Source organism: Dendrobates tinctorius, unplaced genomic scaffold (assembly GCF_039654945.1).
Source record: "Dendrobates tinctorius isolate UK_male_01 unplaced genomic scaffold, ASM3965494v1 ptg000036l, whole genome shotgun sequence".
Taxonomy (NCBI): Eukaryota; Metazoa; Chordata; class Amphibia; order Anura; family Dendrobatidae; genus Dendrobates; species Dendrobates tinctorius.
Genome location: NW_027361704.1, coordinates 35,349,096 through 35,377,087, shown reverse-complemented (window position 1 = coordinate 35,377,087; position 27,992 = coordinate 35,349,096). Strand labels below are relative to the sequence as shown.

The 27,992-nt window shown below is 47.1% G+C and overlaps 1 protein-coding gene across 3 annotated transcripts in view; it reads left to right on the top strand.

The window, feature by feature from the left end:
- Positions 1–27,992, top strand: part of SLC25A48 (solute carrier family 25 member 48) — a 160,580-nt gene that overhangs the window by 63,968 nt on the left and 68,620 nt on the right. For all 3 annotated transcript variants that reach the window (XM_073573795.1, XM_073573796.1, XM_073573794.1), the window contains one exon: positions 20,807–21,059. In XM_073573795.1, coding sequence (XP_073429896.1) covers positions 20,807–21,059 — 253 coding nt within the window. The remainder of the gene's footprint in view (positions 1–20,806; positions 21,060–27,992) is intronic.

Below are 27,992 nucleotides of genomic sequence, written 5' to 3'. Positions count from 1 at the left end.
AATTATATATATATATATATATATATATATGCGGATGACGCTGCCGCTCTATATAACACCACAATAGCTGTAGCTTTGGAATCCGCTGCCCCACTTACACATACCAAAACTCGCAAAATCAACAGATAGCCCTGGCACACCAGCCTGACCAAAGAGCTGAGGCAAGCTTCCAGGGCTGCTGAGCGCAGATGGAAAAGATCCCACTCCAACGAGCACTTCATCGCATTCAAACAGTCCCTCACTACTTTCAAGACCACACTCGCCACAGCTAAACAAACCTACTTCTCATCTCTCATATCCTCCCTGTCTCACAACCCTAAACAGTTATTCAACACCTTCTTTTCTCTCCTCCGCCCCCCAGCACCTCCTCCCTCCCCACTCATCTCAGCTGAAGACTTTGCCTCAATTTTCAAGCAGAAGATTGATAACATCAGAGACAGTTTTGGTCAACAACCCCCAGAGCCCTTCCCCCCGACTTCCCAGCCCTCCACCTTCAAAACCAACTTCTCCACCATTACAGAAGATCGACTCTCCACTCTACTCTCAAGATCACATCTCACCACCTGTGCACTCGACCCGATCCCATCCCACTTCATACCAAACCTCACCACAGTCTTCATCCCAACCCTAACCCATCTCTTCAACCTATCACTAACAACTGGTGTTTTCCCCTCAAGCTTTAAACATGCCTCCATCACACCTATCCTCAAAAAGCCCTCTCTTGACCCATCCTCTGTATCTAGCTATCGCCCTATATCACTTCTCCCCTACGCCTCCAAACTACTGGAAAAACAGGTCTACCTTGAACTGTCCTCCCATCTCTCTTCTTGCTCCCTCTTCGACCGCTTACAATCTGGCTTCCGGTCACACCACTCCACTGAAACTGCCCTTACTAAGGTCACCAATGACCTCTTAACCGCCAAGAGCAAGCGATACTACTCTGTCCTCCTCCTCCTGGACCTGTCGGCTGCCTTTGACACAGTGGACCATTCCCTATTATTACAGACCCTCTCATCCCTCGGCATCACAGACTTGGCTCTATCCTGGATCTCATCATACCTAACAGACCGGACATTCAGCGTCTCCCACTCACACACCACCTCCTCACCTCGCCCCCTATCTGTCGGAGTCCCACAAGGTTCAGTCCTTGGGCCCCTGCTGTTCTCTATTTACACCTTTGGCCTGGGACAGCTCATAGAATCTCATGGCTTTCAGTATCATCTCTACGCTGATGACACACAGATCTACATCTCTGGACCAGATATCACCTCCCTACTAACCAGAATCCCTCAATGTCTGTCCACTATTTCATCCTTCTTCTCCGCTAGATTTCTGAAACTCAACATGGACAAAACAGAATTCATCATCTTTCCCCCATCTCATGTGGCCCCCCCTACGAACCTATCAATTACAGTAAATGACTGCCCACTCGCCCCAGTCCCACAAGCTCGCCGTCTCGGAGTAATCCTTGACGCTGATCTCTCCTTCAAACCACATATCCAAGCCCTTTCCACTTCCTGCTGACTTCAACTCAAAAATATTTCACGAATCCATTTATTCCTCACCCAAGAATCTGCAAAAACCCTAGTCCATGCCCTCATCATCTCTCGCCTTGACTACTGCCACCTCCTGCTCTGTGACCTCCCCTCAAACACTCTCGCACCCCTACAATCCATTCTAAACTCTGCTGCCCGACTAATCCACCTGTCCCCCCACTATTCCCCAGCTTCTCCCCTCTGTCAATCCCTTCACTGGCTCCCAATTGCCCAGAGACTCCATTACAAAACCCTAACCATGACATACAAAGCCATCCACAACCTGTCTCCTCCATACATCTGTGACCTCGTCTCCCGGTACTTTCCCGCACGCAACCTCCGATCCTCACAAGAACTCCTTCTCTACTCCCCTCTTATCTCCTCTTCCCACAATCGCATACAAGATTTCTCTCGCGCATCACCCCTACTCTGGAACTCTCTACCACAACATATCAGACTCTCACCTACCATTGAAACCTTCAAAAAGAGCCTGAAGACCCACCTCCTCCGACAAGCCTACAACCTGCAGTAACCACCGATCGACCAAACCGCTGCACGACCAGCTCTACCCTCGCCTACTGTATTATCACCCATCCCTTGTAGATTGTGAGCCCTCACGGGCAGGGTCCTCTCTCCTCCTGTACCAGTTATGACTTGTATTGTTTAAGATTATTGTACATGTTTTTATGTATACCCCTCCTTACATGTAAAGCGCCATGGAATAAATGGCGCTATAACAATAAATAATAATAATAAATATATATATATATATATATATATATATATCCAACAATGTAGACCAGCTCACTCCTGTGAACCACCTGGAACCTCAGCTGACCTGGTTAACTCCGTTGTGCCCGGATCTGGATGTAGGAGTCCATCCATACAAATGTGAACAACGACAAAGCAAAGTCCAGCAATAACGTGAGCAATCCGGGATGCTGTTAAAAAATTTTTTCTTTTTATTCATAAATCCATTAAAATGCAATGGTCCAAGCAGTTCAAAACAGCAATAACGCAGGAAAGTCGTGCAGATAGGACTACGCGTTTCAGCGGTAGAACCCGCCTTCTTCATGGTCCAGAATTTGCTTTGTCGTTGTTTATATATATATATATATATATATATATATATATATATATATATATATATAGTGAAAATGGACTATTTTTGCAACATCCATGCTCTTGGAATTTTTTTTCCAGTTTTTCAGTACGCTTTGTGATAGAATGGAGTTATTCAAAAGTACAACTCGTCCTGCAAAAAACAAGCCCTCAAACGGTTATATCGATAGAAAAATAAAAAAAAAAAGTTATGGCTCTTGGAAGAAGGGGAGGAAAAAACGAAAATGAAAAAACAGAAAGTCACCATGTCACAAATGGTTTAAAGAGCATCAGTGGTGCACTTTAAGTACAGAAGGACACAATGTCAAAAGTAGACCCATTTTGTTTTATCCAATGTTCCTTCTAAGCTGAGCAATATGAAAGGGAAAGAGATCAAAGAGCTTACTAAGAAAGTCAACAACCTAATCAAACATGTATGTGATTGCAGAGTAAGAGATTCTTTAACTCTATCGTTTACAAAGTGCACATAGAGGTAACACACTCCTAAGCACCAGGGACCTCCAATCCTGCTGCCTCTGTAAGGTAACAAGCAGGGATGCGGGATGCAGTGACGAGACGCAGGCAGATGAAAGGTTAACAGGTTTATTTACAGGGGAATGCTCCACACAGGGAGGTAACGGGTTAAAATGCATGAATGGAAAAAGATGTAGGGAAACAAAGGGTTATACAAGGGAGACAAACAGAACATTAAATCAAAGGATATTCTTAAGGTGAAGAACAACGGTTCAAAAAAATGGTGGCCCAATACCACAGATGTCAGGAAGTCCTTACACTGCAGCTCCTGCTGCGAACTCAATGGCGCCGGCAACGGCCGACGCGGTGTCCTTATTAATGGGGTCCAGCAAGCAACTGCAGCGCCCCCTAAGGCCGTGGGGTACTCAGTACCGGGCCGGTCAGTGCTTCGGGGGATATGTCACGGCAGCAGTGACCCGGTCTGTGACCCTGGGCGTGCAATGTTAATAAAAGATGTGGGTAGTAGTTTATGGAGAAATATATCTGTGGTGTTCAGCAATAAAGGTTTTAGCCGACGATGCAAAAGAGACCGCACAGCGGAGTGCAGTTTCCATACTTTTACTCACAATTCTCCAGTTACATTCCCCAGCTGGGGTGCTGTATCCTCCTGGTTGGTGGTCCAGCCAGCTCTCAAGTAATTTGGGGCACACCGTGTCAGAACCCACTTCTGATGTTCCTTTCCTGGCCGTCTCACTGCGCTGGCTCCCTCCTCTCCTTCCCTGCACCTTCACACGCAGTGTCCTGAGCCAGCAGCCTTGGATCCTGTCGGGCGATATACTCTTAGTCCCTTTGATCCTATCTGGCTGCCTTTTCAGCCGCTACAGCCTCCGTTTGCTAGCTGAGTCCTTAGTTTCTCCACTAGTCTGGGGCCGGTCCCCTACTGCTACCTGGTCCCTCCACCCAACTACGGTCGGCGTGGATTCGGGCGCCACGGGTGGATTCCTCACTTCCCATGCCCCTAGCACCCCTTCTTCTCTCTGCCACTGAAGCTTATCTTTCTGTCTCTTCTGTCTTTCCTTTCTCTCTTTCTACTGTCTTCTGGTCTAGGGATGAGCTCCTCTTAGCTCCAGTCCTCAGCACCAACTGCCTCACTGCTCTCACTGTCACTTCCTTCAGCTCTTTCCTTGCTGCTTTCTCCACCCACACCCTCGACCTAGCTCCTCCTGGGCCATGAGAGGTACAGTGTTGGATGCAAGTGTCTGGGTTCTGAGTAGTACCACACCTCTAGCTGAGGTGCAATACCTCTGTGGCGACTGAACCCCCAGGGATGCCACATACCCCCCCATTAAACACAGCACGCCCTCGGGCTGGAACAGAGCAAACAGGTGTTAAAACATACAAAACATTTTTCTGTAATGCAGCTGTCAGGACCACAGCACTGCACTTGCTCACTGAGCCAGGGTGCGTGTCCTGAGTACAAAGACTGTGCACAAAGATACCTGCGGAGCGAGCAGCAGTGGTGACAATGCATGCTCCAGGACCTGAATCACGTGACTGCTGGGGGCATGGCCTAAGCTCCACAGAGCTAGGAGCTGCAGGGAAACTCCTAGAAGGGTAGCTACAGGACAATGTTACCAAGGAGCATAGACAGAGACAGATACCAGATCAAGCCGGGTCAAAGCACGAGATAGCAGGACAGTACCAAAGGGCTTAGACAGAAAGAATAGTCAGGACGTAGCAATAGATCAGAAAACCAGAACAGGTATTAGACGGTACAATAGGGGTAAACTGTAACGGAGTAACGATAGCCAAGCCAGGAGGTCAGAACCAGAAAAGACAATGGTACCAAAAACGAGAGACGGAGTACAGAGTGAAGGAACAAGCCGGGTCATACACGGGAAGCAAGCAAACAATGCAGAGTACACACACACCAGGGGTCAGACACACCAGAATAGCAGTATAACTGACAGAGAATGCCAGTATGGAGTGAGCATAAATACCCCTCCCAGACCAAAGAGAGGCCGGCAATGTTAGCCCTGTCAGAACAGGACATTAACCATGTCCTAACCATGACACCGGCAATGTTAACCCTGTCAGAACAGGACATTAACCATGTCCTAACCATGACAGTACCCCCCTCTTAATGGGGGTCCACCGGACCCCCAGGTTTCTCAGGGTACCTGGCATGAAAAGCCTGCACCAGTCGATCAGCGTGCACCGAACTGGCCGGAACCCACGATCGATCCTCAACGGAATATCCCTTCCAATGGATAAGGTACTGAAGTCTCCGGCGCACCCACCGCGAATCAATGATGCGCCCTACCTCGTACTCCAGTTGACCCTCTACCAACACTGGTGGAGCCACGGATGAGGGATCTTCTCTAACTGTCCCCACAGGTTTTAATAGGGACCTGTGGAAGACGTTAGAGATTTTGAAGGAGGTGGGCAACTGTAATCTGTATGCCACCGGGTTGATCACCTCTACAATCTTGTATGGGCCAATAAATTTGGGGCCCAACTTCATAGAGGGTATTTTAAGTTTGATGTTACGAGTGGACAACCAGACTTTTTCCCCCACTGTCAATGCAGGAACCACCCCCCTCCTCCTGTCTGCAAAATGTTTGAACTTCTTCTGGGCTTTGAAGATGTTCCCCTGTACCTCCTTCCAGAGGGTTTTTAATTGTTGTACCATCCCCTCGGCACCAGGGCAATCCGAATCCATACGGGAAAATTCCCCAAACTGTGGAACAAACCCATAATTGACCAGAAAGGGAGGCTTTCCGGTAGACTGATTAACCCGACAGTTGAATGCAAATTCTGCCATGGGCAATACCTCACACCAGTCTTCCTGTCTGGAGGAGGCCAGGCATCTCAGAACTGCTCCAATGACTGGTTGGTGCGTTCCGTTTGTCCGTTAGATTCCGGGTGATAGGCAGAGGAGAATGACAACGTGACCCCCAACTTCATACAAAACGCTCTCCATAACCTGGCCACAAATTGCACACCCCTGTCCGACACCACGTTCACAGGCACTCCATGCAGTCGAACAATGTGCTGTATAAACAAACGAGCCAAGGTTTCAGCAGATGGTAACGCAGGTAATGGCACAAAGTGGGCTTGCTTAGAAAATCTATCAACCACTACCCATACCACTGAGTTGCCCTTGGAAGGTGGAAGGTTAGTGATAAAGTCCATGGACAGGTGTGTCCATGGTTTATCCGGAATTGGCAAAGGCACCAATTCCCCGGCCGGCCGGACCTGAGAGCTTTTAGAGCGCGCGCACACCCCACAAGTATTCACAAACCTTTTTATATCAGTACCCATAGAGGGCCACCAAAAACCCCTAGCCACAGCCCCCCCGGGTAGCTGCAATACCAGGGTGTGCACTTAACATAGAGTCATGAAATTCTTGAAGGAGTGTGGGACGGAATTGTTTGGGTACAAATAATTTACCTGGGGGTTTATTCCTGGGAGCTTGTGCTTGTGCTTCCAGAATCTCTCTCTGTAACTCAGAGGAGATTTTGGCTACAACCACTCCCGGTTGAAGAATGGAGGAAGGAGGTTCTGGAGGAGACACAGAATCAAAACTTCGGGATAAGGCATCTGCCTTTACATTTTTAGACCCTGGTCGAAACGTGATGGTAAATTGAAATCGAAAAAAAAAATAAAAAAGTGCCCACCGAGCCTGTCTGGGGGTCAATCTCTTAGCAGACTCGATATAGGCCAGGTTTTTATGATCAGTGACGACCGTAATGGGATGAGCGGCCCCCTCCAAAAAATGTCTCCATTCTTCAAAGGCCAATTTAACTGCTAACAGTTCCCTGTTACCGACATCATAGTTTCTCTCGGCCGACGAGAACTTCTTAGAGAAAAAGGCACAGGGTTTGAGGTTAGTCAGGGTAGAGGGGCCCTGTGACAATACTGCCCCCACCCCCACCTCCGAAGCGTCGACCTCGACGATAAAAGGTCTTGACGAATCGGGTTGTACCAACACAGGGGCTGTAGTAAAACACTTCTTTAATGCCAGGAAGGAATTTTTTGCGGCCACAGACCAAATTTTTACATCTGCCCCTTTAAGAGTGAGGTCCGTCAAGGGTTTTACCACCTGCGAGAACCCTTTAATGAACTTCCTATAATTAGCGAAGCCCAGAAATCGCTGCAACCCCTTCAGCTCATGAGGCTGCACCCAATCTGTAATGGCCTGAACCTTCCCTGGATCCATGCGGAATCCCTCCCCGGATACAATTACACCCAGAAAAGACAGTTCTTGCATAAAAAATGAGCACTTCTCCAGCTTAGCATACAAATGGTTCTCCCGGAGTCTCATAAGCACCGTACGCAGATGATGCAAGTGTGACTGACTGTCCTCAGAGTAAATCAAGATGTCATCCAGGTAAATGACTACGTAACGTCCAATCAAGTCAGAAAAAACAACATTAATAAAGTTCTGAAAAACCGCAGGAGCATTATTGAGGCCGAAGGGCATAACCAGGTTTTCAAACAGCCCCTCAGTTGTCAGGAATGCTGTTTTCCATTCGTCCCCCTCCCGGCTCCTTATAAGGTTATAAGTAGGGATGGGCGAATCCTAAATTACTCGGAATCGCTAGACTCTAACGAGTCCGAGTGCAGGACTCGCTACTCGTTGCGAGTCTAGCGAGTCCAATGTTAATTAATGGGGAAGCGAGTTTGCAGCGATTCCTCTGCTGCTGGACCCGGATTGACTGTCAAAAATGATCCTACAGTGATAGTGAGTTAGCAAAACTCTGAATGCTCTCGGATTTAAACTCTGAAAGCAAAACTCGGATTTAAACTCTGAAAGCAAAACTCGGATTTAAACTCTGAAAGCAAAACTCGGATTTAAACTCTGAAAGCAAAACTCGGATTTAAACTCTGAAAGCAAAACTTGGATTTAAACTCTGAAAGCAGAAAGCATTGATCTGAGAATCTGAGTAGAATACAAAACGGACCAAAACTAGGATTGCCATTGATTTACTTTGGACTCGCTACTGTGCGAGTAATCGCTTAGAAACTCGCAGAGTACCGAGTCCTGCGAGTCCCCTACTACTCGCAGAGTAACGAGTCCTAACGAGTAGATTCGCCCATCCCTAGTTAAAAGCCCCTCGTAGATCGAGCTTAGAAACCATTTGGCCCCCGTGAGTTGATTGCATAGATCAGGAATCAACGGGAGAGGGTACGTGTTCTTAACAGTAATTTTGTTCAGTTCTCGAAAGTCGAGGCACGGTCGCAACCCACCATCTTTTTTCTTTACAAAGAAAAACCCCGCTGCCACGGGTGAGACCGAGGGCCGAATATGCCCCTTGCGAAGGCTTTCTTTAATGTACTCTTTCATAGCTTGGCGCTCAGGCCCGGACAAATTAAACAAACGAGCCTTGGGTAATTTGGCTCCAGGTACTAAATCGATAGCACAATCATATGGTCTATGTGGTGGGAGCGCCTCGGCCTCGCTTTCGGAAAACACATCTTTAAGATCTCTCAGGTACTCCGGAATACCCTCCAGACCGACAGATGACACAGATACAGATTTTATCGGATTGACAAAAGGAACCGGGTTACAACATAGACCATTATCATTACATCCCCAACGGGTGATCTCCCCCTTCACCCAATCAATAAGAGGATTGTGGCGTTGCAACCAGGGCATTCCCAATACCAGTCCTGCAGGCAGATTATTCATAACGAAACAACTTAAATTTTCCACATGAGTGAAACCCACTTTCATAGAAAAAACTTCAGACATAAAACAAATTCCATCCCGGGTAAGAGGAGATGAATCCACAGCCACAATTTTAACAGGGTCTTTTAACCTGACTGTCCCTATCTTATTAAGAGTCACAACTTGGGCATCAATCAGATTAATGGAGGAACCACAGTCAACAAAGGCGGTGGTCATAACAGGACCGCCAGCAATTTCCAATTCAACCTGGAGGACCATTTTTATACGTGAGAAAAAATGTACCTGGGAGTCTGGACAACCTCCTCGATTGTTGCCCAGACTCAGTCGTTTCTCTGAAGGTTTCTCTGAAGAAGGGCAGGAGGGACAATTCCTTTTCCAATGTCAAGAGGCTCCACAGTAAAAACATAGTAGGTTGTCTCTGCGGTGCCTTCTCTCTTTCTCCTTAACAGAGATTGACCTAATGTTCATGGGCTCAGATACGGGTGAAGTGTCACACAATTTGGGGTACAAGGGAGACTCTTGTTGCATCATTCCTCTAGCACGGAGTCTCCGGTCCATACGGACCGCCTGCATCATGGCGTCCTCCAGGGTATCAGGAGGCGGATGTAATGCCAGAGCGTCCTGCAGACGGTCAGAAAGGCCGCTGCGAAACAACCCCCTCAGGGCGGCGTCATTCCAGGATACTTCGGCGGTCCAACGTCTAAACTCTGAGCAGAACCATTCGGCAGAGTGTCTCCCCTGTGTCACACTCATCACCATATCCTCTGCCAGACGCACTCTTTCAGGCTCGTCATAAATGTGCCCCAGAGCCTCAAAGAACAAGTTCACTGACATACGTTCAGGAGCAGAGGAAGACAGAGAGAAAGCCCATGCTTGCGGAGCCCCCCGAAGTAGGGAAATAATGACCCCCACCCTCTGGAACTCATCCCCGGAGGAGCGGGGCCTTAGAGAAAAAAAAAGCTTGCATCCTTCTCTGAAAGACCTGAACTCCTTTTTATCCCCTGAGAAGGGATCGGGCAATTTGACTGGAGATTCGGGGGACTCTAATGACACATCCCTACCCCCAGAACTAGAAGCCCCTGCATCGACAGCCCCCTGCACAGTAACCACCAACTGTTGCTGGGTATGGGCCATCGTGCGCTGTTCCACATTGAGTTTATGGAACATTTGGGTCAGGTGCTTGACCTGATCAGCCAAGGCTTGTATGGGATCCATGAGGATAACACACACTTTTTTTTTTTTTTTTTTTTCCTTCAGAGGAAAAAAAAACTGAAACGGTCAGTTATAATGTCAGGACCACCGCACTGCACTTGCTCACTGAGCCAGGGTGCGTGTCCTGAGTACAAAGACTGTGCACAAAGATACCTGCGGAGCGAGCAGCAGTGGTGACAATGCATGCTCCAGGACCTGAATCACGTGACTGCTGGGGGCGTGGCCTAAGCTCCACAGAGCTAGGAGCTGCAGGGAAACTCCTAGAAGGGTAACTACAGGACAATGTTACCAAGGAGCATAGACAGAGACAGATACCAGATCAAGCCGGGTCAAAGCACGAGATAGCAGGACAGTACCAAAGGGCTTAGACAGAAAGAATAGTCAGGACGTAGCAATAGATCAGAAAACCAGAACAGGTATTAGACGGTACAATAGGGGTAAACTGTAACGGAGTAACGATAGCCAAGCCAGGAGGTCAGAACCAGAAAAGACAATGGTACCAAAAACGAGAGACGGAGTACAGAGTGAAGGAACAAGCCAGGTCATACACGGGAAGCAAGCAAACAATGCAGAGTACACACACACCAGGGGTCAGACACACCAGAATAGCAGTATAACTGACAGAGAATGCCAGTATGGAGTGAGCATAAATACCCCTCCCAGATCCAAAGAGAGGCCGGCAATGTTAACCCTGTCAGATCAGGACATTAACCATGTCCTAACCATGACACCGGCAATGTTAACACTGTCAGAACAGGACATTAACCATGTCCTAACCATGACAGCAGCATTACAACGGGTACAATAGTAAACATGTAAACAAGTAACTGTTCTTCCCTTTATGGGAGGCACTTCCCTTTAACATTACATATAACTACTATATATATATATATATATATATATCTTTAATAACATTATTAACTATCTGCAAATATGAAAAATAGCTTTACCATAAATAGAAATCATCTGAGGCATGAAATATAACCTTCCTATCAATAAAACTTTTCCTATCAAATGCAGCAGTTCAGTGCAATCCCGAACCGGGGTATTCATCTTCATTTCCTAAGTGCAATATGGGGGAACCCTTCTCAAACCCCCAACATAGGCCCAGGGCGTGGCTACTGGGCATAGCTGGTCAACTCGTTGGACCACTCTTCGGCCACGCCAGACGGTTTTTGTTCTGTGGTCTGCTGTAACATACAGTATAGAATGCCTCACTCACACTCTCAAACGGTTGATGTAAAACCAATGAGGAGTACGTTAAGTGCTAACTATTTACAGGGTAAAGTTCTGGCCATTCACCATCCATGATCACTTTGTCTTTAAACTTTAATGAACAAACCTAACCAGGTTAACTAACTATTAACTATAAACATTGATTTTCCGCTACCTGATTCACTGTCTCTTCCAGGGCAGTTCCTGGTGCCCACAGCCTGCTGCTTGAGGAAGTTCTTGTCATGATCCAGGACGGGATTTCGCTTTGACCCGTCCTGGTTAGACTATGGGTTAATTGTGCTGCCTCTCTCTGGCTATTTAGTGCTCACTGGACCTGGGTCCGGTGTCAGTTATACTCCTGCCCTCGGCTGAGTTAAGTGACCTCTTGTATACGTGTGCCTTGTGCCTGATATCTTGCTTGCTTGTTCGGTTGTGATCTGGTTCTGTCCCTGTTACGAGTTCTGCCTGACCCTCTTGTACTGCGCTACCTCTCGTGTATGACTCTCTGCTTGTGAACCGACTCCTCTCTGCTTGTCCCCTTGGTACCATGTCGCCCACATTATAACTGACCCATACCATTTTTTTTTCTCTGCTCCCATTCACCTGTGTGTGTGATGGATCCTATGCACTCTCTTTCTGAACAGGTTAAGCATCTGACGCAGATGTCTCAGAAACTCTTTGGAGAACAAAGAGTCCTGGCTCAGTCTCAGCAGCTGATCGCTGACACTGTGCAGGGAGTTCTTTCATTGGGGGCTCGGGATGTTACCTTAATTTCCCCTGAGTCTCAAGTGAAGTTACCAGATACCTTTTCTGGAGATAAAAATGACTTCAGAGTTTTCAAGGAGGGCTGTAAGCTTTTTTTTTCCTTAAGACCACACTCTTCTGGGGATGAAAGTCAGAGAGTGGGGGTCATTATGTCTCTGTTAAAGCTTGGGCTTTCTCCCTTCCTACCACGGCCCCTGAGCGTATGACTGTGGATGCATTTTTTGAGGCCCTGGGGCATATTTATGATGAGCCTGATCAGGTGCGTATGGCTGAGGACAGGCTGATGAATATTTGCCAGGGGAAACACTCAGCCGAGTGGTTTTGCTCAGAGTTCAGACGCTGGGCAGCTGAGGTCTGCTGGAACGACGCCGCTCTCCGGGGGTTGTTCCGTAGAGGCCTGTCTGAGCATCTGAAAGACGCCTTGGCTCTCCACCCCCCACCTGATGCCCTGGAGGAAGCTATGACACAGGCCGTCCGAATGGATCGCAGGTTACGGGCAAGGGGAGTGATACAAACCGAGACATCATTATTCTCCCAAGGAAGGGGAGCCAGTTCTTCATTGAAAATCACGGCGATGGGAACCATCAACCTTAAGGAGGAAGAAAGGAGACAACGGCACGTGAGAAAATGCTGTGTTCACAGTGGCGAGTCTGGACATGGGAAAAAGGATTGCCCCTCCCGGCCGCTAACCAACAAGCGACTGAGCCCGGGTGATTATCGTGGAGGTCACCCAGGCTCACAGGTACCCTTTTCTGCATTTTCTAAAATGTCATTTCAAGTGGAACTTTGTTGTGGGGGTGTCTCCACATCCACAACTGCCTTCGTGGATTGCGGTTCATTATTGAACTTTTTTGACTCTGACTTGGTGGCCAGGTGTAAGTTAGGGACAGTTAGGTTGGAGACTCCGATTCACCTTGTTGCTATTGACAAAACACCACTGGTTAAAAATGACATTGTGTTTTGTACTGAAGAGTTTCTCCTTAAAGTGAGTTCCTTACACCAGGAACGTATTTCATGTTTTGTAATGAACAACCTGCCTGCGGGACTGGTGTTGGGGTTCCCCTGGTTACAGCTGCATAATCCTGTGATTAATTGGGAATCTCGGGATATTGTTAAATGGGGTCCCTATTGCTCTGAGAAATGTCTTGTTTCTGTGTCTGTGTCGTCCGTGGGTCTAGAAGGCATTCCGGAGTGCCTGATAGATTATACTGACGTTTTCTCCGAAAAAGAGGCTGAGGTTTTACCTCCACACCGCCCATTTGATTGTGCCATTGACCTGGTTCCAGGTGCTAAATTGCCCAAAGCCCGCCTGTATAACCTCTCGGGTCTGGAACGGGCTGCGATGAAGGAATATATTTCTGAGAGCCTCCGTAAGGGACATATTCGTCCTTCTGTTTCTCCTGTGGCGGCAGGGTTCTTTTTTGTAAAAAAAAAAGACGGTGGTTTGCGCCCATGCCTCGATTTTCGTGAGTTAAATAAAATAACTGTGAGGAATACTTATCCCCTTCCACTTATTCCTGATTTATATAATCAGTTGTCCGGAGCTAAGTGGTTTTCGAAATTAGACCTACGGGGAGCGTATAACCTTATCCGAGTCCGGGACGGAGATGAATGGAAGACCGCTTTTCTCACTACTGAAGGGTTGTTTGAAAATTTGGTCATGCCCTTCGGCCTGACCAACGCTCCAGCGGTCTTCCAAAATTTCATAAATCATGTGTTCTCCGATTTGATTGGACATTTATGGTGGTGTATTTGGATGACATTTTAATCTACTCGCCTGATAAACAGACTCACATTGGTCATGTTCGGGCAGTTCTCCAAAGGCTCAGGGAGAACTGTCTGTTTGCTAAACTTGAAAAATGTTTATTTTTTGTTCAGGAACTGTCCTTTCTGGGGTTCATCGTGTCTGCTGAAGGGTATCGCATGGATCCTAATAAGGTGCAGGCCATTCTCGAGTGGGTACAACCGTGTGATTTGAAGGGTCTGCAACGTTTCCTAGGGTTCGCTAATTATTATCGGAAATTTATAAGGGGGTTCTCACAGGTGGTTAAACCTCTCACAGACATGACTCAAAAGGGGGCCGATATCAAGAATTGGTCAACCGCAGCGGTAGCGGCATTTCAGTTTTTGAAAAAGTGTTTCATGTCGGCCCCAGTTCTTATCCAACCGGACCCCTCTGAACCATTTATTGTTGAGGTAGACGCCTCAGAGGTGGGGGTGGGGGCGGTATTGTCCCAGGGACCCGCCACTTTGACCAATTTAAGACCTTGCGCCTTTTTCTCAAAGAAGTTCTCCCCTGCGGAGAGAAACTATGATGTGGGGAATCAGGAACTTCTGGCCGTAAAATTGGCTTTTGCAGAATGGAGGCATTTTTTGGAGGGGGCTGTTCATCCTATAACGGTAATCACGGACCACAAAAACCTAGCTTACATTGAGTCAGCTAAAAGGTTGACTCCCAGACAGGCTAGATGGTCACTTTTTTTTTCCCGATTCAACTTCTCGATCACTTTTCGACCAGGATCCAAGAATATCAGAGCGGATGCGTTGTCACGCAGTCTTGATCCGGTGTCCCCCCCGGAACCTCCATCCTCCATTCTTCAGCCTGGGGTGGTGGTGGCAGAGGTTTCTAATGTGTTGGAACGGGAGATTCGAGAGGCCCAGGCTCTTGCACCTCCAGCTAAGCCGGTGGATAAACTTTTTGTGCCAGCTCAGTTTCGTCTCAAGGTCCTCCAGGAGTTCCATGACTCAGTTCTGGGTGGACATCCAGGGATCTCAGCGACCCGGAAGGCCATTGCTAGAATATTCTGGTGGTCTTCTTTAGCCTCTGATGTTGGGGAGTATGTGTCTGCGTGTGAGGTTTGTGCCCGTGCGAAAACTCCCCATAACCGGCCGGCCGGGGAATTGGTACCACTGCCAATTCCTGAGAGACCATGGACTCATCTGTCCATGGATTTCATCACCAAAATTCCCCCTTCCAAGGGTAATACCGTGGTCTGGGTCGTAGTGGACAGGTTTAGTAAGCAGGCACATTTTGTACCTTTGGCAGCTCTACCTAATGCAGAAACATTGTCCAGATTGTTTGTGGAGCATGTGGTGCGGTTGCATGGGGTACCCCTGAATGTGGTGTCTGATAGGGAAGTGCAATTTGTGTCCAGATTTTGGAGAGCTTTTTGTAGGAGATTGGGTATTGGTCTGTCCTTTTCATCCGCCTACCATCCAGAGACTAATGGGCAGACTGAGCGGACCAATCAGTCTCTGGAGCAAATTCTGCGTTGTTTGACCTCAGCCCGACAGGATGATTGGTGTTCTGTGTTACCATTGGCTGAGTTTGCTTTTAACAACCGCACTAACCAGTCTACGGGTACATCTCCTTTTTTTTGCAATTATGGGTTTCATCCTCATTTTGGAGAATTTTCCTGCTTGAATTCTGGGTGTCCTGGGGCGGACGAAACGATCCAGCGGTTGGGGGAGGTATGGCGGGAGGTCCAGAATAACATTACGAAGGCCCAGGACAAATTTAAATTTTTTGTGGACAAAAAACGATCCGTGGGTCCAGTGTTTCAGGTCGGAGATAAGGTATGGTTATCCACCAAAACTATAAGGCTCAAGGTCCCCTCTGCGAAGCTTGGACCCAAGTTTATAGGTCCCTATGTAATTACCGAAGCAGTTAACCAGGTGGCTTTTCGGCTGAGTCTTCCGCCATCTCTAAGGATCCCTAATGTTTTCCATAAGGCCCTTTTGAAACCTGTGAGGTCCAGTGGGGAGGGATCATCATCTTCCCCGACACCGGTTCTGGTAGATGGGCAGGCTGAGTACGAGGTGGAACGAATTGTCGACTCCAGGTTGGTCCGTCGCGCCCTTCAGTATCTGATACATTGGAAGGGCTACGGTCCTGAGGAACGCTCGTGGGTTCCTGCACGATCAGTTCATGTGGATCGGTTGATCCGAGCCTTTCACGCCAAGTACCCTGAGAGACCTGGGGGTCCGGTGGCCCCCCCATTGAGAGGAGGGTACTGTCATGATCCAGGACGGGATTTCGCTTTGACCCGTCCTGGTTAGACTATGGATTAATTGTGCTGCCTCTCTCTGGCAGCAGGAGGCTATTTAGTGCTCACTGGACCTGGGTCCAGTGTCAGTTATACTCCTGCCCTCGGCTGAGTTAAGTGACCTCTTGTATACGTGTGCCTTGTGCCTGATATCTTGCTTGCTTGTTCGGTTGTGATCTGGTTCTGTCCCTGTTACGAGTTCTGCCTGACCCTCTTGTACTGCGCTACCTCTCGTGTATGACTCTCTGCTTGTGAACCGACTCCTCTCTGCTTGTCCCCTTTGTACCACGTCGCCCTCTTGTGTATGACCTTTGGCTCTGTCTGACTACCCGTCTGTTTGTCCCTCCTGTACCTCGTTTGCCCGTACTGCTGTGACCTCTGTTTTGCCTGACTCTGAGTTGTTGTATGGTGTCCTGTCCTATCTGAATACAGGACGCTAAGCCCCGCCCCCTTGCAGTCACATGACCATAGGTCCCGTGCACATTATTCAGTTTCAGTGTCCGCAGGTCCTATGCCTCTTTACCTTCCAGCGCTGACTGGACCCTGACACTATTAGCCTGAAGCACGCATGGTCACCTCTGCTGCCCACTCCACAGGTATCTTCTAGCACTGCTTCTGTACTCAGGACACGCGCACTGGCTCTATGAGCAAGTGCAGTGCGTTGTCTCTGACAGTTCTCTTTCCTGCATCATGTCGAGTGACAATAACGGGGTCAGTCCTGCAGCCAGGGTCTGCGTTGCATGTGACCGCACTGTGGTTTCAGTTACTGCAGCTGCAGGGTCTGGCGGACTGGTCAGGGTTGTAGCTGCTGGTCGCTTCTTTGGCACCGCCTCCATTTGTTTGGAACCAATATGTTCTCCCATGTATTTCTTCAGTTGAGGGCGCACCAACCCCTTTCACCCATATGCCGGGTGAATTTCACCTGATCCCCTGGGTATAGGTCACAGTAGGGGTGTCCCTCTAGGAGATGTGACTCCACATCTCGGCGGGTTACAAAGAGTTCTGAGGACATTCCAGGCTCCATGATGAATCCCCAGCTCTTGATTAGGTCAAAGGGGACCACAGTGCCCTACCGCAGCGGACCCCGGTCGGCAGGTTTGACTTAGCGGACCTGGGCCTTCACCTTCATGTTGCGCTTCTCCATCGCCCTCCACTGAGCCCTACGCTCCTGCTCCTCTTCCTCTAGCTTCAGCACTTGCCGCCGGCAGTAGTCCTCCCTGCTGAATGTTTCCACTCGGTTTTCTCCTACTTGGGCCTCCTCCAGGAACCCCATCAAGTCTGTCCCTGTGTGCTTCCAGCGGATCACCTCCTTTTTGCCGCCCACCACCAGGGGCAAAGGTTTGGGTAGTAGTAGATCCGCCAGCTCACCCCTAGGGTCTGCCATCTGGTTCTAGGCTATGTCTGTTACTACCTGGCTGGATTTTAGGGTTGGCGGGGGTTTTAGGGGTTCCACCAGGGTCTCCTCTACTACCGGGGCAATGTTCATACCTGCTCCTCCGGTGCCTGTCTTCTCCTCCTTCACCTCTGGGGTTGAGAATGCTGGTTGAGATGCCATTCTTCACCCTGTCACCCTTTCTAGCAGGGCCTCCTTCCATGTTGACACCACGGCAAGCTGCTACTTGCAGAATTTGTCGTGTCAGCTCCTTCACCTTGACTCCGAGGAGCTCTGGGTCCACCACAGGCAGCTGGTTTGGGGCTTCATCTCGCTGGCTGGGGGAATCCTCCGCTTCCACCTTGCGTACCCAAGGCCTTCGACAACTGCTCACCATAGCATCCACCAGGATCGTTACCTTCCTTCCTGCCGCACACTTTCCCGCGTGTTCCTTCTGCTCTCCCTTTGTGGGCAGTTCCTTCTTTTCCCACCATCCTGAGCCAGGAGGCAGATCCCCCTGGCCTACGGACATGTTCTATCAGCTTTAGTATCTTTACAGTGGACGGGCATGATTTTTGCGCTTATCTGCAATCCAGCCCACGATGAGAAGCAGCTCCACTTCCATTTGCACATGCATGCGCTTGTTCTTATTTGGTTGGCGCCATTACACAGTCCTTTGGCATAGTCTCTAGGCACATGGGACCTGGTTTTCTGGGTCGGTAGATCCTGTTCATGTTGCCAAGTTTGTAGCGCCCCCTAGGGCCATGGCTTACTCGGTACCGGGGCGGTCAGTCCTTTGGGGGATTTGTCACGGCAGCATTGACCCGATCCGTGATCTTGGGCATGCAATGTTAATAAAAGATGGGGGTAGTAGTTTATGGGGAAATAGATTTGTGACACTACCCGTGGTGTTCGGCAATGAAGGTGATAGCCGATGCTGCACAAGAGACCTCTGGGGCTGTTAGTGATGCAGCAGAGTTGTTACAGCTCTCCATGGGAAGAGCTAAGCCCCAGGGCAGGTATAGGAGTTAGAGATGATGATGGCAGTTGTGGTGCAAGGCAGGTGATGCAGTAAATAAATCCGAGGACACAGCGGAGTGCAGTTTCCACACTTTTACTCACAGTTCTCCAGTTACATTCCCCAGCCGGGATGCTGTGTCCTCTGGGTTGGTGGTCCAGCCAGCTCTCAAGTAATTTGGGGTACACTGTGTCAGAATCCCCTTCAGATGTTCCTTCCCTGGCCGTCTCACTGAGCTGGCTCACTCCTCTCCTGCCTTGCGACTTCACACGCAGTGTCCCGAGCCAGCAGCCTCGGATCCTGTTGGGTGACATACCTTAGTCCTCTTGATCCCATCTGGCTGCCTTTTCAGCGCTTGTGTATGGAGCTGGCTGTATCACATACAGTCACTACAGCCTCCGGTTTGCTAGCTGAGTCCTTAGTTTCTATACTAGTCTGGGGCCGGTCCCCTACTGCAACCTGGTCCCTCCAGCCGACTATGGTCGGCGTGGATTCGGGCTCCATGGGTGGACTCCTCACTTCCCGTGCCCTAGGACGCCTTCTTTACCTCTGCCGCTGAAGCTTATCTTTCTATTTCTTCTGTCTTTCCTTTCTCTCTTTCTACTGTCTTCTGGTCTAGGGATGAGCTCCTCTCAGCTCCAGTCCCCAGCAACAACTCCCTCACTGCTCTCACTGTCACTTCCTTCAGCTCTCCCCTTGCTGCTTTCCCACCCACACCCTCTACCTAGCTCCTCCTGGGCCCTGAGCGGTACAGTTTTGGATACAAGTGTCTGGGTTCTGAGTAGTGCCCCCTCCTTACCTGAGAGCGGAGTACCATAGCTCTAGCTGAGGTGCAGTACCTCTGTGGCAACTGAACCCCCAGGGGCACCACACAAACAATACCCCTTCTTCTGGTAACAGAGGTTGGTATCAGGTACCTTCCACTGCCCCTAGTCCATATACTGTAGATGCCTACAACGTTACGGGCCACGGTGCTGTCTTAGCCTGACGAAACTCCAGCATAACTCTCCTCACAGTTTCAGTCAAGCGAGCCCACAGTGGCTGACGGTAGCACAAGTCACAGTCGTAAGGGGCACATGTGTAGTACTCACGGACACGGTACTTTCTGCATCTTGCTTTCTGGTAGCCACCAACACACCCTGCATGATCCTCTCCCCTTCTGGTCCCCGCTGCTGGTGATGGGGAATGGCGGACGCTTCCCTGCACAATGCTGGTGCTCCCTCGACGGGGCCCTTCTCTCTCTGTGGCTTCTGCACAACCGGGTCTGCTCTGTCCTGCATGCATGGCTCTGCTCTGTCCTGTGTGCATGTCTCTTCTCTGACCTGTGTGCACGGCTCTGCTCTGTTCTACACCCAGCTTCTCTCCTGGCAGCAGTCTCGCTCTAGACAGCTGGGCCCTGCCGCAATGTTGGTCCTCGGTTAAGGAAGGGGCAGCCCAGCGCGCTGCTTACTGCTCTGCGTGCTGCTCTGCCTTCGCACCAAAGTGCGGTCCTTTGCGCGCTTTTCCCTTTTATATGCCGGGTGCTGCACGCGCTTTCTACCTGTCTCTTCCCACCTCTCCAGGTCAGCAAGAAGGTCCCTCCCTCTCAGGCTTCCCTCAGGCTGCAGGGAAAGGTCCGCCTCTTCCAAGCTGTCCCCCCGGGAACTGAGGATGCAGTCTTTTTAGTTCCAGACCAGGCATGCAGGTACCCGTGGTCCGGCCCACCTTCCTACACCTCCATCCCATATTAATAATGGAAGTTTATTTCCTTTGAAATGTCTGTGAATAACTCACTCCTGTACAAAATTCTCACTATCCAAAAATGTAGACAAGATGGATATTAAGGGGTTCAATCCAGAGGCTTTACAGTAGCCATATTAAGTACAGGACTAAAAAATGTTAAAACAGTTACATAGGTAAATAACAAATTGTATCAAAATTCTGGCACACATTAATTAATTCCAGAGTTCTTTATGCTGGTCTTGGTGACGGATGTGGTGGAGTAGGATGCTCCTGATTCTTTAGAAAGGAGCAATGAATCAGCAACATCTTAGAAGTTCCGTTTGCTTCCATGAACCTCGCCACAAATCTTACTCCAGAGCCAAGAGTAATATTTGTGTTGTAACTTGGGCCACAAACTTGGCATGAATTATACAGGCACATCCACCCTGAATTCCACCCCCCACCTTCTCCCATTTTAGCTGATCTGGCCAAGTCTGGCGTGAAAATGGCAAAAGTCACAACATCTTTGCATAACCTCGTATTGTGCAAGAAATTGGTTACTTTACAAAGTGTATGTGATGTATCTAGGCTTATGGATTTATGTAGTGTGCTTTGTACAACTTTATAATTTTTCCAATTGTCAAATTTGCTTTTGCATTTTTCTTCTCCTAGGTTGCTGGATTTTTTAAAGGAATGTCCTTCCCTTTGGCTAGTATTGCGATTTACAACTCAGTAGTGTTTGGTGTCTTCAGCAATGCCCAGAGATTTATTAGTCAGTATCGAGATAAAAGCTCAAAAAATCTTCCGGACTTTATAGACTTGACTTTTGCAAGCATGTTAGCTGGATGTGTTTCTGTGGTGATCGGTGGACCTGTAGACCTGGTAAAGATAAAACTTCAAATGCAAACCCAATCTGCTTCTTCAGGTAGGAAATGTTGAATTTCTTTTATTATACTTGTTAGTTGCATAGTTTTGTTTTATTAACCAGGTGCCATTTACATATAATGGAAATTGTTTGGCCAACTTTTCAGTTGTTTAAGTTTTGGCTTGCTAACTCTGCCAGGCCTAATTGTGGAACTTCAAGGTCAGATTTCAGAGAGAATTTCCTATTTTCTCAAGTCATTCTTGTATCTACCACTAATTTTTTATCACACACTGACATTATCAATTAGAAAAATGCAACTTTGCGCAGGGATGTATATAGAGGAGGCAGAATCCCATTGCAAACTTTTGAATTAGACGTATGCCAATGTGACATACTGTCCTGATGCTGACCTGATGCAACACAGAGTGGGAAGAACATTCACCATATTCTTCAGACTATAGTAGGAATCTTACTATAAGATGGGGTAGTGTAAATAAGTGAAGGAGTTAATGTTTGTACTTTAAGTTAGCAAAACATTCATAGTTTACAGTAAGCACCTATTAGTGTTCTTTAGTTGCATGTGAATTATACACATATAATTATAGAGCAGGTGGAGATGAGGAGATTAATATATAGTTTTGTGAGAAAAGATTCAGTATAATCTGTGTTTTCATCATTTATACTCTGCTCTTGGATTTTCAGTCCAGTGGCCTGTCCTATCAGTGACTGACAGCTTTCCTAATATGCACACTTATATAAATAAAGCTGTCAGTCACTAATGGAACCACCCACTGGACTGAAAATCCAAGAGCAGAGTATAAATGATGAAAACACAGATTATGCTGAATCTTTTCTCTCAAAACTATATACAGTGCCTTGTGAAAGTATTCGGCCCCCTGGAACTTTTGAACCTTTTCCCACATATCATGCTTCAAACATAAAGATACCAAATGTAAATTTTTGGTGAAGAATCAACAAGTGGGACACAATTGTGAAGTTGAACGAAATTTATTGGTTATTTTAAATTTTTGTGGAAATGCAAAAACTGAAAAGGTGGGCATGCAATATTATTCGGCCGCTTTAACTTTATACTTTGTTGCGCCACTTTTTGCTGCGATTATAGCTGCAAGTCACTTGGAGTATGTCTCTATCAGTTTTGTACATTGAGAGACTGAAATTCTAGCCCATTCTTCCTTGGAAAACAGCTCGAGCTCAGTGAGGTTTGATGGATATCGTTTGTGAACAGCAGTTTTCAGCTCTTTCCACAGATTCTCGATTGGATTCAGGTCTGGACTTTGACTTGGCCATTCTAACACCTGGATACGTTTATTTGTGAACCATTCCATTGTAGATTTTGCTTTATGTTTGGGATAATTGTCTTGTTGGAAGACAAATTTCCGCCTCAGGTCTTTTGCAGACTCCAACAGGTTTTCTTCAAGAAGGATCCTGTATTTGGCTCCATCCATCTTCCCATCAATTATAACCATCTTTCCTGTCCCTGCTGAAGAAAAGCAGGCCCAAACCATGATGCTGCCACCACCATGTTTGTCAGTGGGGATGGTGTGTTCAGGGTGATGAGCTGTGTTGCCTTTACGCCAAACATATCGTTTGGCATTGTTGCCAAAAAGTTCGATTTTGGTTTCATCTGACCAGAGCACCTTCTTCCACATGTTTGGTGTGTCTCTCAGGTGGCTTGTTGCAAACTTTAAACGACACTTTTTATGGATATCTTTGAGAAATGGCCATCTTCTTGCCACTCATCCATAAAGGCCAGATTTGTGCATTGTACGTCTGATTGTTGTCCTATGGACAGACTGTCCCACCTCAGCTGTAGATCTCTGCAGTTCATCCAGAGTGATCATGGGCCTCTTGGCTGCATCTCTAATCAGTCTTCTCTCTGTTTGAGATGATAGTTTCTAGGGATGGCCGGGTCATGGCAGATTTGCAGTGGCATGATACTCCTTCCATTTCAATATGATCGCTTGCACAGTGCTCCTTGGGATGTTTAAAGTTTTGGAAATCATTTTGTATTCAAATCCGGCTTTAAAATTCTCCACAACAGTATCACGGACCTGCCTGTTGTGTTCCTTGGTGTTCATGATGCTCTCTGTGCTTCAAACAGTACCCTGAGACTATCACAGAGCAGGTGCATTTATACGGAGACTTGTTTACACACAGGTGGATTATATTTATCATCATTAATCATTTTAGGAGAACATTGGATCATTCAGGGATCCACAATGAACTTCTGGAGTGAGTTTGCTGCACTGAAAGTAAAGGGGCTGAATAATATTGCACGCCCCACTTTTCAGTTTTTGCATTTCCACAAAAATTTAAAATAACCAATAAATTTCGTTCAACTTCACAATTGTGTTCCACTTGTTGTTGATTCTTCACCAAAAATTTACATTTGGTATCTTTATGTTTGAAGCATGATATGTGGGAAAAGGTTGAAAAGTTCCAGGGGGCCGAATACTTTAGCAAGGCACTGTATGAATCTACTCAGCTCCCCCTGCTCTAAAACATGGTGCTCACAGACTGGCCTAAATTTTCATGGCATCAGGTTCTCTTTAAGCAATCAATGGCTGCAAATGGACTGCTGTGTTCCACTTTTTTCTCTTATCAAACATATGTACAAGGAATGTAATCCTGCATTCAAATCCCACCAAGGACAACATCTACAAGGAGTTTGACTGTTCTCCCTTATGTTTGAATGGGTGTCCTCCGAGTGCTGTGGTTTCGTTGAATGAGTAAAAAAATACTGACTTGGAATTTAGACTATGAGCCCAAAGTGGAGAGTGACTATTAGAGATGAATGAACATTTCAAGGTTCAGTTTGGTTTGGCAAGCATTCCCATGTTCGCCGAGCAGTTGGTCGAACACACTCGAACTCCATTGATGTCATTTGGAGGTAAAACCAAATGCATAGGTAACGCCATAAGGGGGACAAAAAGCTTCCCAAACAGCTCAAATTGGGGGTAGACACCAGGAAAAGTGACATCAATTGACTCAGAATAGAAATTGTATAATTGGGAAGCATGGATGCATGGGACAGGGCTTGAGCCAGCATTTCTAGCTGAAACATTGATCAGTAACAGATGGATGAGTGACAGGTGTAGGTTTGGTGCACTGAGAGGTCTGCCAAATTTAGGCAACACACATGCAGGAGACCCAACTTGGAGTCCCAACATTTACAAAAAGTAGGGGCTGACACCTGGAAAATAACTTCAATTGACCCACAGTGGAAATTTGATAACAGCACAGAAGCAGTCAGCCATGAACGATGCATGAGGTAGCAGTGTCTGAACCAGTAGTTAGAGCTGGTTCCAAAGACATACTGATAGGGAATTTAGATTGTGAACCCCATTGGGGACAGTGATGATAATGTGTGCAAACTGTAAAGTGCTGCGTAATATGTTAGCGCTATATAAAAATAAAGATTATTATTTATTAGAGCTTTGAATTGATGTTTCAATTAACCTGAGGTGGGTGTTAGGATGGTGTAAGCCTACTTTGCTGGGAACCCTGATATCTCATGCAACAACTCAATCTGTTTTTTTTTTCCCAGCCACACTCAGGTAGCACAAACATCAGTTTCATAGAATGCTATTGGTAGAAAGATGTAAGGATAGTAACACAGGTGGTTGACTGATGAATTGACCCACAACAGAACATTTTATAATGGCACAGAAGCAGTCTGCCATGGGCCATGTATGAGGTATAAGAGTCTGGGCCAGCATTTAGAACTTTGAATTGAAATTTCAATTAAGACGAAGTGGGTGAGGGAGCTGTGTAAGCCTTTTTTTGCTGGGTGTCCTGATACCTCATTCAAAAGTTCAAACTTTTTTCTCCCAGCCACACTCATGTGGCACAAATATAAGCTTGGCAGAGCACTAATGTTAGAAAAATGTAAGGATAGTAACACAGGTAGTTAACGGAAAATGAGTGCAGGCATTCCGGTCTGGGAGCCCTTCTGCTACAGGCAACACACATGAAGGAGACCCAACTTGGAGTGCAAACATTTAAAAAATGATTGCCACACACCACTAAAGTGGCATCAATTGCTGCATAGTAGAACAGTATAATGGACCTCTGACACACCTTCCACTATAGTTAAACCAACAGATAGAGACACAATTTTGTGCCTCCACATTTCCAAAAAGAAATGTCTTCCAAGAAGACATGGTCAAGGTGTCACAAACTGCAATAATGCAAGGTCATTCCATGACACTTAAAAAGACACCATCACCTAGTCTGCACAGTCTGCGACTGAGGTGCAAAAGTCATTTGAGATCCATGACTTTCTCATTTTAATTAAAGTTAGGTGGTCTACAATTTCAGGGGATAGTCAGATGCGCTTATCCGTCAAGACACCACCAGCAGCGCTGAAGATATATATTGAAAGAATGCTGGCTGCCGGTTATGACAAATTCTCCCAGGTGTGCCAGGCAAGCTCAGGCCACTCTTCCATTTTTGAAGACCAAAATGCATAAGGGTTCAAATTCCACCTGATGGCATTGATACTGAGCTCCAGATACTCCTGCACCATTCTTTCCAGTCATTCCCAATGTGTCAGACTTGTACTCTGTTCTGCTGGTGCACCAGCTGGTCTAAAAAATGTGTGAAACAACTCACAGAAATTGCTTATGCCGCTTACACTACTGCTGCTAATGTTTTTGCATTGATGCCTTGACGTTCCCAGGGTTGAAAGTCTAGAACTGCTGTGCACACTCTGTGCCTAACAGCTGTTTTAGGGAAAATCACTCTTAAAAATGTCTACAAGCATTTTTTGATACTCCAGCATGCACGCTTTCCTTTTCAGGGGGAGAAGCATCTGGCAAAATTTACTCTTGTATCATGGATATAACAGGGTGGCAAACCAGTAGTCAGCACTATTTCTTAACCTATCAATGCGGGCATCATGTTGAAGACAGTGCAGCAAGAAGGTGCTCAAGTGTCGGGCAATTCCATGAGGTCCAAGTCCATTGTATGTTGGTGGGGGGGTAACCCTCAAAGTAGCTTCCTCCATCTCCTCATGCCAACCATGGACAACAGTGAGGGGATCATTATCCTATTTATCACCCAACTGTTGCTCGTCCATCACCTTGTCCTTCTTCATTGGTTCCTCAGCTCCTGCATCTTCACTAACAGTTTGTCTGGTACCATGAGCCCCCTTCGATCACTATAAGCCATCCTGTCAGGGCACCTGCCTGTGCAATCACAGTCCAGAGATTTGAGATATTGTTATACCTTCCACATCCTATTTTGCTTCCACCTCTTCCTCTAGGACCACCACCTCCTCAAGCAGACTATTCAAAGTGTGCTCCAGCATGTAGATGACAGGAATAGTGATGCTGATTATGGCATTGTCAGTGCTAACCATCTTAGTAGCCATTGCAAAACTGTGCTGAAGAGTTCAGAGGTCCTTTATCCATGCCCACGCTGCAAATGTAATATGCAGCATGTCCATACTGCATTGGCAAAAGCTATGCAAAAGGACATACTGCATCAGCACTTATCGCTGCTGCAACAGTCACTGAAACATGTGCAGAGTGGAATTCTACCTAGTAGGAACATCACAAATCAAACAGTTAACTGGTAGCCCGAAAGACCTCTGTAGCGATGTAAGTCAATGACCTGTGGGGTGCAACCATCGGAAGTGAGCACACAGCAACCATGTTTTCCTCCTCAGCCCATTCAAGCTTGGATAGTGGCGGAGAAATTGCTGTACCACCAGGTTGAGGATATTAACCATGCAAGGCACATGTGTGAGGTTGCCCTGCAAAGGGCCGCAACCAGCTTTGCAATGTTATCGCACACGGTCTTCCCACGGTGTGGGTAATTCTATCTGCATTGCTGGAACACGCATCTGATTAAGGGACAGGTTAAGGTCCTAGAGGAGGTGGAGGAGCAAGAAGCAGTGGAGGAACTGTTAGATACACAGGTTTGTCCTGCAAGGCTTGTGGATTCAAAGACTTGTGTGAGCAGCCCCTTGACTACCAGCCCCCACAGCCCCCAGAGACACCCAGTGCCCAGTCAGTGAGATGTAATGCCCCTGCCCATGTTTGGTTGTCCATGTGTTAGTGGTGAAATGCACCCTGGCAGACATAGATTTTTTCAGAGAACAGGTGATGTTGTCTGAAACATGCTGTTGGTATCGCAGACACAGCTTTCTTTGAGAACTTGAGAAGAAGTTGAGCTAGCTTCCTTATTGATTCTGGGTCTCTGTGCCCAAGACGTCTGTGCCATACATGGAAACCGTTCTTATGTAGATCTTGTCCAGCACTGTACACTCTTTCTTTGCATTTTAGCTGATAAAGTTCATCTTGGATTTTTCGTTCTGCAAGAGTGTAACCCTTCTTTGAGATAATGCAATTGTTATCTCTAAAAGTAACTACATTCCCCTTTTGTGTGAGCTTCTTTACTGACTGAAGATTGCTTTCAAGACAGGAAACATAGAGAACATCCTTCATTGGGGTCTTTCTGCTTTGTGCTGAGGAAACTGGATAGTGGTTTTAACCATCTTCTGCTCCTTCTGAAGTCATATAGTGACCATTAGCTAAGATGACCTTTTCTGACTTGCTTTCATTAAGGTCAGTGAAGAAATTCTTGCTATTTGTCATATGACTGCTTGCACCAGAATCTATACACCATATATGCTTTGCAGATGGGCCTATACTGGCATTAAATTCAGTTTCAACACATGCAGAATTATTATTATTATTTATTATTATAGCACCATTTATTCCATGGCGCTTTACATATAAAAAGGAGTATACATAATAAAAACGAGTAAAGTAATCTTAAACAATACAAGTCACGACTGGTACAGGAGGAGAAAGGACCCTGCCCGTGAGGACTCACAATCTACAAGGGATGAGTGAGGATACAGTAGGCGAGGGTAGAGCAGGTCATGCAGTGGCTTGGTCGATCGGTGGTTTCTGCAGGTTTTAGGCTTGTCAGAAGAGTTAGGTCTTCAGGTTCTTTTTGAAG